The sequence below is a fragment of the Clupea harengus genome, chromosome 1, assembly GCF_900700415.2.
Source record: "Clupea harengus chromosome 1, Ch_v2.0.2, whole genome shotgun sequence".
Taxonomy (NCBI): domain Eukaryota; kingdom Metazoa; phylum Chordata; class Actinopteri; order Clupeiformes; family Clupeidae; genus Clupea; species Clupea harengus.
The window spans coordinates 27,024,198-27,033,783 of NC_045152.1; the positions used below are offsets into that span (position 1 = coordinate 27,024,198).

Below are 9,586 nucleotides of genomic sequence, written 5' to 3' on the forward strand. Positions count from 1 at the left end.
CTCTCTCTCTTCTTGTTAAAACCGAAAACCCACACTCTAACTCAGAGTAAGTGGTAAGCACTTTACAAACAGTAACAAAGCACTTTTTTGGGGAAGATGTAGCACTTACTCCGAGTTTACCTACACTAATACCCTCTGGTGACCTTGCACTTCTGACATCTAGTGGCATGTTGACATGAAGTGTAATCGACACACCAGGTGATCATCTATTTAAGCCTTAATCCATGGCGATTTTCCGGTTGGAGTGCAAAGAGAATGATCAGAGGCAGCGCGTAGATGCAAATGAACTAAAGTGAGAGCAAGTAAACTGAAACACCGATGAAACCTTCGCGTCTGTGTCTAACCACAACTTGTATACGCTTGTGATAACAGTTTTATTCGCCACAACATTATTTTCACCCCTTTCTGTTTTTAAACGATAGATTCCTGTCCTTGCGCTCGTTTGTATTCTGTGTGCGCTCTCATGCTAAAGATAGCAAACTGGCGACATATTTGTGAAGCCTAATAAGTAATATTTTGTCTGGCACGCAGTCCACAGGTCTACATGATGTACGTACGTTGTCTAACCACCAGTACACTGCGAGGCGCTAAATTAAACATACAAGTCGCACGCATACATTCTGGATTCAACGAAGAAGGACCGATGTGACGTCAAGCGATATCTCCGTCCGCTTGTTTACTTTCAGAGAATCACTCTTCGACGAACTTTCACTTGACAGGCCCTCTGTAATCAGCCTCGAGAGAGAGAGGTTGACACTTTGTGTTTCGTGAGCTGTTCTCCTTTTTGCCCCTTCACACACTCCTGTCTCACGGGCAGGCCGTTTCAATGCATTTCAGAGCCTTAAATCCTCAACGGAGATGGACGCTACCGATTTGTTTACAAGCTGTAGGAAGGGCGACATTTCTAGAGTGAGGTACGAACATTTTCTGTTTGTTGGGAAATTTGTGGCGATGTCCGGACTTAACATGTGCATTTCACTGCAGTCGTTTCGTGTCAAGTGGAACAGCCTACATACACTTCGCTAAGCTCAGTTATGGTCTGTTGTAGCGAAGTCACGCAATGTTAAGCTCAATCACATACGTGCAACAGTAACATTTGTTATGTCCTGTGACAGGCTAAGGCTATTAACGTAAGTGAAGCACCGATGGAAGTTACAAGGCTTGGTTCGATTTTTTGCAAATTACTCAGGTATTGACTGCATACAGAACGGAATAAACACTGGTTGACCCTAATTTAACGGACGTGTTTACAGTGCATTTCTGCTTACTGGTGCTGGCCACGCCTACCATTTTCTTGTATGTGGGTGTCATTAGTACGCAAATGTAGATATTAAACATAATCGGCGTTTAGTTGCCAACAGTAGTCCTCTCTCTAGTAAATACACCAATGCTTTATGCGTTCTTGACAGCGTCTATAATTGGCCTAGTTGTGCAAAGGAGGACCAGTAGCTACAGCTGAGTGAGACAACGTAGCAGCACTTCTCAAATTTCACCCAAGTATATAGTTAACTTCGCCTGAGGCCGATTTCTGTTTACGTCAAGGAAATGGTGCTGAACTTCAGACACAGTAAACACCCCTGAATCTGGGTCAGAGGGGTTACCCAAGGTGCCTTAGCAAATATAATATGTTGCCTGTGGGAACTATGCAAGGAATGCATAGATTTGTTTTACATCCTTTATAGATACCTGCTTGAACAGAGAGATGTGGAACTGAATGTCAGAGACAAATGGGACAGCACACCTCTGTAAGTTTGCCCTAATCAAGTGTCTGCTTGCAAACATCCCTTTCTGACTTTATACAAAACCGCACACTTCTATGAGTACACACTCTCCCTGTACACACTTAAGTACACCACACCAACTTGATAAATATGCAGTTTATTCCACTTACCCAGAGATAAAGCTATGGTGTGCATCAACAGTGCGGTCAAGGTGATGTCATTATATGTGTGTGTGTGGACTGGTGTTCCTGCAGGTATTATGCTTGTCTGTGTGGACACGAGGAGCTGGTGCAGTACCTGCTGGCCAATGGTTAGTTCTTTATCTTATATTTTCCTCCCGTTCTGTTCCCGTTGTACTGTTTGCTGTCACCTTGCTTCATTTCCCCACTCCCTAAGCTCTTTCTTTCCTTCCTCTATATGTAAGGTGCCAAGTGTGAGGTGAACACGTTTGATGGGGAGAGATGCCTGTATGGAGCCCTGAGTGACCCCATACGGCGCCTGCTGAAGGAGTACAAACGCATCACTGCCAAGGCCATGCAGAGAGACTATTACGACCAATTCCTGCAAACGTTAGGCTACTTGCTCTCTCTCTGTCTCTCACACACACAGACACACACACACACACAAGCCAGAACACATATCCACACACTCTCCCTTACATCAGCAGGCCTAAACTAAAGCTCTTTGTTCCAGGTTGTTGGAGCAGGGCTGGTTCAGTGACGTTGTGTTTCTGGTGCACGGGGAGACGTTCCGAGCTCACCGCTGTGTGCTCGGTGCTCGTTCGGAGTACTTCACTCACATGTTCCAGACCAAGTGGAAGGGCAAGAACATGATCGCCCTCAAACACCCACTGGTAAGCCATGCACACTATCCTCTTCAGCATGGTTGTACAATTGCTGTAGCACTCCATGACAGTTCACGTCCTCATCCTGCCCTCTACTTTTCTCTCTCTCTCTCTCTTTCTCTCTCCTACTTTTACTCCTCTCTCTCTTTCTCCCTCATGTAGATAAACCCTGCCGCCTTTGCAGCCCTCTTGCAGTATTTTTACACAGGTAAGCACCTAGCACCGCAGAGTTATCTTACTGTACACAATACAGTTGACGGCCATCAACATGTGCAATGTGCGCAAATTCCATAACACAGTACATGTAACCTACCTCAAGGCACATATAGGTCTGAAACCACTAATGTAACTGCCAATAATAAGAACTGCACTGCAACTGCCACTAGTACACAAATTCTTGCGGAACTTAAGTGTCATTGCACTGTTTGAAGTCTTTGGTGGAACATAAATTCTATGTTGTTGCCCTTCTATGACATTGGCTTGCCTGTTGGACAGAGGTAGCTTCAGCCACCCCTCATTATATTGGCCAACCAAACACTGTCTCTATAGATAGTTCCCATTAAGAATAGCATACTGACAGCATTTTATACCTGATCACAGTACACCAAGAATAGACTATCTACTTTTAATAAATACAACTGAGTGAGTTTGAATTGATTTGTGGCTGTGTGTGGCTGTGTGGCTGTGTGGCTGTGTGTGTGTGTGTGTGTGTGTGTGTGTGTGTGTGTGTGTGTGTGTGTGTGTGTGTGTGTGTGTGTCTTTTAAGGCTGTTTGGACATTGATGTCAGCTATGTGGATGATTTGAAGCGTCTGGCCAAACAGTGTAAGATGGGAGATCTCATAGAGGAACTGGAGGCAAAGTGTAAGCAGGTGTATGACTTTGGTAAGATGCTATTTCTAATTGTTACGCTTTGTTTTTTCATATTGTTCTGTCCCAGGTCATTGAACCAAACTGATCAATAAGTATATCTCTCAGTGATGTGCCTGCTTGGCTTTCCACTATATGTCTTTCCATGTATGTCTTTCTTGCTGTCGAACAATGCTAGCAAAACTGAAGCTCTCAAACTATCAGGTCAACATTACGTTGAGGTTTTGAAGACTGGAAAACATATTGTATTATAATGTTGATGAAAAGGACTTTTGTGATATGTTTAGTCTAGTATTGCATTAATGACTTCAAATATAACAAACAAAATAATTGCATATACTACATATTATGGGTGGCCAGAGATATTGCACAGTAGTTGTCTTTTATCTGTTGTTTCATGATGCCCCCCCCCCCATCTCTCTCCCTACACCCTAGTCTCCTCTAAGCCAGGCACTTGTGTGAAGGTTTTGACTCTGGACCCTCATGGGTGCCAGCTGCAGGACGACATGGCCCAGCTGGCTGACTGTGCTCTTCCGGCTGAACTCAGGGTGAGCTCTCTCGTCTCAGCTGTGATCATCTCCTGTCAGTGAACTTGATGTGTAGGTCACAAGTCAAACCATTCACAGAGATCCCCATGGGTTGATTACTTGCATGTCGTTTCTATATTTGCCTGTGACTAAAAAGTTGCTGTGAATTGGAGTGTTTGACCGATACTGGTCTAAATCTGTGAACAGTGCCCTTTATTAATTGTCTTGTAAATGTGCCTGGTGGATGTGGTGAAGAGACTCCATCTAAATGGAGAGTTATCCTAAAGCTGAGGTAAATATAACACTACTGCTTATTGAGGCATTTGAGTGTTGAATGGATTGTGTGTCTCATTGCAGGTTGGATTTGGTGAGCTTCCATTTGACAAAACCGACAACTTCCCAAGTTATCCAGATATTTGCTTCCGAGTTGAAGGCTATGACTTCCTGTGTCACAAAGTGGGTGTACATCACGTTCATGATCATCTTCCATTAGCAGTCATCTGAAATAAATAACTAACTAATAAATAGCTAACTAACTGAAATAACTATCGTCCATTTTACCAGGGGAATGTTCACCTGTCTATGTTTGTGTGTGTGTGTCCATTTTCAGCCATTTTTCTGTGGCCGCAGTGACTATTTTAAGGCCTTGCTGGAGGACCATTTCAGTGAGGGAGAGACACTGGCGTCCGCCCCTCACATCCCAGTCATCACATTACATAACATCTCCCATGAACTCTTTACCAAAATATTGTACTACATCTACAGCGACGACACAGAGGTAACACACACACACACACCCACACACACACACACACACACACACACACACACACACACACACACACACACACACACACACACACACACACACACACACACACCCACCCACACACACACACACACACACACACGGGTGGCGGGCAAAGGGCAAATGTGCTACAACTTAAGGAAACACATGCAAATAGACAAAATACAAGCAAATTAAGAAAACATCTACATCCATTTGAAAACACATGCACAGCATTTAGGAAACATACTGCAAATATCCAAACATGCTGCAGATACACATAACACTACCAAAGAGGGAAAACATGCTACAACAGCCCAAAACAAATACATTGCAAACATGCTGCAAATACGGAAATGTAAAAAATGCAACCAAAAAATGCTACATATCCAAATAACAGAATAAGAACAGGAAAAGCTTGATATTCAATGAGAGAGAGAGAGAAAGAGAGAGAGGTAGGTATTAAAAATGAATGGCTAATTAAGTTATAGTCCTACCGATGTTTCTTTTTATTTAATGAAGCACAAAATGAAATGCAACACATACAGTGGGGAAAAAAGGTATTTGAACCCCTGCCGATTTCGCAGGTTTGGCCACTTGCAAAGAAATGTGTGATCTATAATTGTAATGGTAGGTGTATTTTAACAATGAGAAATAGAATATCAACAAACAAATCCAGAAAACTGCATTTTATAACATTTATGACTTTATTTGTATTTGATGCAGAAAATAAGTATTTGAACCCCCAAGCAAACAGCAATAATTCTGGCTCCCAATGACCAGTTATGTGCCCAAGAACTACACAGATTAGTCCTCATTAGGCCTAACAAGGTACACCTGATCTCAACTGGTGACGTGTATAAAAGAAACCTGTCCAAAGAATCATACTTCACACCTTCAACCTCACCACCATGGGCAAGACCAAAGAGTTGACCAAGGACGTCAGAGATAAGATTGTAGACCTGCACAAGGCTGGAATGGGTTACAAAACCACTGGCAAGCAGCTTGGTGAGAAGCAGACAACTATTGGTGCGATTATTCGTTAATGGAAGCAACACCAACCAACTGTCAATCGCTCTAGGTCTGGGGCTCCATGCAAGATATCCCCTCGTGCGGTATCGGTGATCATCCGAAAGGTGCAGAATAACCCCAGAACTACACAGGGGGAGCTTGTGAATGATCCCAAGGCAGCTGGGACCACAGTCACCAAGAAAACCATTGGCAACACACTACGCCGTAATGGTTTGAAGTACTGCAGCACTCGTAAGTTCCCCCTTCTCAAGGAAGCACATGTACAGGGCCGTCTGAAGTTTGCCAATGAACACTTAAATGATTCTAAGGAGGATTGGGAGACAGGATGTGGTCAGATGAGACCAAAATCAAGCTCTTTGGCATCAACTCGACTTGCCGCGTTTGGAGGGGGAAGAATGCTGAATATGACACCATCCCCACCGTCAAGCATGGAGGTGGAAACATTATGCTTTGGGGCTGTTTCTCTGCCAAGGGTACAGGACGACTCCACTGCATCGAGGGGACTACGGATGGGGCCATGTAACATGGAATATTGGGCTTGAACCTCATTCCCTCATTCCCTCCAATTGAAAACGCAACCATAAGGATTTGGAGAGGATCTGCAAAGAGGAGTGGACCAAAATCCCTCCTGAGATGTGTGTAAACCTGGTGACCAACTACAAGAAAAGTCTGACGTCTGTGCTTGCCAACAAGGGTTATTCCACCAAGTACTAAGTCATGTTTTGCTAGGGGTTCAAATACTTATTTTCTGCATCAAATGCAAATTAAGTCATATATGTTATAAAATGCAGTTTTCTGGATTTTTTTGTTGATATTCTGTTTCTCACTGTTAAAATACACCTACTATTACAATTATAGATCACACATTTCTTTGCAAGTGGTCAAACTTGCGAAATCGGCAGGGGTTCAAATACTTATTTTCCCCACTGTATCTTGGTCTTGCATCCCAGTCAGTGCATATGTCCAGACACTAACACAACATTTGCAGGCTCTACAGCGTTTCTTATATCTGAAAACTGTGTTATGGTATAGCTTATGGTATAGCTAAGAGTGCTCCAGACCAACCTTATGAAAGTATCTCTTACAGAAGGTATACTTTGCTCAGGCGTTTTGGCAAACACTCTGAAACATTAAGGTACAGTTTAAGGTATTACTTACAAATGACAACGCGTTAAGAAAGCTTTAGAAAGCTTGAGGAAACGCAGCCCAGAACTGTATTGTATTTGATGGCCGTTGTAGCACGTTTGTGTATTTGGTTGTGTTGTGTATATTTGCAGTGCGTTTGTGTACTTGGTTGTGTTGTGTGTGTGTAAAGCATATTTCCTAAATGCTATGTTTAAGTGTTTTCAAAATTGATGTGGATGTTTTCTTAAATTGCTTGTGTTTTGTCTATTTGCATGTGTTTTCCTAAGTTGTAGCGTGATTGCCCTTTTTCGGCCACCATACACACACACACACACACTCACATACACACCAATACACACACACAGACTTGTTGTACAATATCAATCATGATCTTATAACCAAATTGCTTTATACCATTATTGCTTTTATATATTACATGTACATTGACATTAAGTCATTAAAGCAGATGCACTTTCATTAGCATGCATACTCCCTGGCAATCAACCCTTGGTGTTGTACCAGTTGAGCTACAGGTTCACAGGCATTGTTTTTTCCTATTCTGTGTGTTCTGCTGTGCGTCTAGCTGTCTCAGGAGAGTGTGTACGAGGTGCTGTGGGTGGCGGACATGTACCTGCTGCCGGGGCTGAAGCGCCTGTGCGGGAAGAGCCTGGCGGCGCAGCTGAGTGAAGAGAACGTGCTGCACGTGTGGAAGTGCGCTCAGCTCTTCAGCCTCTCCCGCTTGGAGGACCAGTGCACAGAGTACATGGCCAAGATCATTGAGAGGGTATGCATCCCTCTGTCTGTCTGTCTGTCTGTCTGTCTGTCTGTTTGATTCTGCGTGTGTGTGTGTGTGTATGTGTGTGTGTGGGTGTGTCTGGGTTTGATGCCTTATACATGTCAGCATTTGATGAGGAATATTCATTGTCTGAGGTGGTTGTAAGTAGAGTTGCATTCAATACATTTTGTGTGTGTGTGTGTGTGTGTGTGTGTGTGTGTGTGTGTGTGTGTACACATGTATATGCACGCTTACAGCTGGTGGAGCGTCCAGATTTTGCCGATCTGATCCACGCGGACGCAGGGGCTGTGGAGGCTCGCCAGGAGACCGACTCCATCCCGCTGGTGGACGAGATCCGCTTCCACATCAGCAGCAACGTGCAGACATACAGCGCCATCGAGGAGGCCCAGCAGAAGCTCACCGCCCTGGAACTCCTGCTTACCAACATTGGCCTTGAGTGCTAAGAAGGAAAGAGAGAGAGAGAGAGAGAGAGAGAGAGAGAAAGAGGTAGGAGGGCAGGACAGAAGGATAGAGATGCATAGGAAGATGGGTGTGGTGCAGAACTGACAGACTAGGTTTGACTAAGCTTGAATGAAGAGTTTTCTTGAGCATTAGTGTGGCCCATGGGGCCACAGAGAAGCTAGTAGTAGTCAGCAGGGCAGGGAGGAGGCTCCGCTCGCTCGCCCCTAAGCTAGTGAATGAATAACAGAATGTGAACACAAATATATTATGAACTCATCACAAAGGCAGGTGAGGTCTTCAGACATCTATAAAGCTTTATCTCTGAGCAACAGTAGAACATTAACCTGATCTCTGAAGATCTGAAGAATTCACTAAATAGTCGCTGATATTGTGCAAAATATTTGCATATCAAACGCCTATGAAATACACAGAAAGATGTGAAACTTATGAAAGGTGAGGGGAGGGGGGTGGTGGTGTTCACCCCGTGCTGGTATACTAAGAGGATAGTAATACCAAGTAGCCGGTGTTCATCGTTTTACTTTAGGTTCTATTTCTACTAAGATTATGATTTCTTAAAGAATTCTAGATTTTCTCTCTTTTCTTATGTCAATTTTGTCAGCGCCGTCAACACCAGCAAACTTCTTCACCTAGTCCCCTGTGTTTTATTTTGAACGTTACGAAAGAATTTTCTGAATTTGCCGAGTTTTAACAGTGTGAAGTAGTAGACTGCTCCCACCTGAATTAAAACATTGATTTGTTGACCTTTTAAGCGATGTATGTGATACTTAACCATATGACATTCTTATTTTATAGTAACATTCCTAGTGTATCCTCCCTCACACACTTAACTCTGACACACCTGCTTACTCACACTTGAGCTGATGTTTGGCTGTTTGGTGAAGGACTAATAGGACTTACGGAGTTAGGTGAGTGAAAGTCATGAGAATCTCTCATCTCTCATGTTTCTGATGTTTGTCCGTAGAATTGTACTGAGTTTCACTCCAGTCATGCAGGAACCCCATATTTTCTGATCTGGCCACAGTGTGTTTGTGCTTGGTCTGGAGTTACAGTCTAACAGGGTCTTTCTGTGCAATGCTGTTTAAGAATGTCAGCTACATATTTATATAAGTACTTTATTTTCCAAAGTATTATAAAGCTTGCCTGACTCAAGAAATAAAAAGATATAAAATTGTTACAGATACGGGACTTTTTTATGTGTGTATGGATTAGCAGTGTGGGCTGATTTGTATTAATGTTTGAGGTGGGCCTCTTTCTCAAGGGCTGTTTTGTCATCTTTGTGTGGAACTAGAGCAAGAGGAAGTGTATTTCCTGTCTTTTGCCACAGGGGGGCGCCGCCTCAGTGTGGTTCGGTGCCATGTGAGAAGAACACAGAGTGACGGAGTAGTGGAACCTCTAGGATCAAACTAGGATCAAACACGTAGTAC

General features: G+C 43.4%; 1 protein-coding gene across 3 annotated transcripts; it reads left to right on the forward strand.

The window, feature by feature from the left end:
• Positions 1-209: 209 nt before the first annotated feature.
• On the forward strand, positions 210-9,336 carry abtb1 (ankyrin repeat and BTB (POZ) domain containing 1). Of its 3 annotated transcripts, XM_031574097.2 has the most exons (13): positions 615-914; positions 1,116-1,189; positions 1,683-1,745; positions 1,976-2,031; positions 2,146-2,290; positions 2,415-2,574; positions 2,728-2,773; positions 3,332-3,448; positions 3,869-3,981; positions 4,318-4,416; positions 4,571-4,738; positions 7,488-7,688; positions 7,937-9,336. In XM_031574097.2, the coding sequence occupies exons 2-13, from the start codon at positions 1,146-1,148 to the stop codon at positions 8,141-8,143; spliced, it is 1,419 nt and encodes a 472-aa protein (XP_031429957.1). In that variant the 5' UTR covers positions 615-914; positions 1,116-1,145; the 3' UTR covers positions 8,144-9,336. The 3 variants fall into 3 exon arrangements, with proteins under 3 accessions (XP_031429945.1, XP_031429957.1, XP_012681951.1); XM_031574085.2 differs by lacking the exons at positions 615-914; positions 1,116-1,189 and adding an exon at positions 210-292; XM_012826497.3 differs by lacking the exon at positions 1,116-1,189 and having other exon boundaries at positions 617-914.
• Positions 9,337-9,586: the final 250 nt, after the last annotated feature.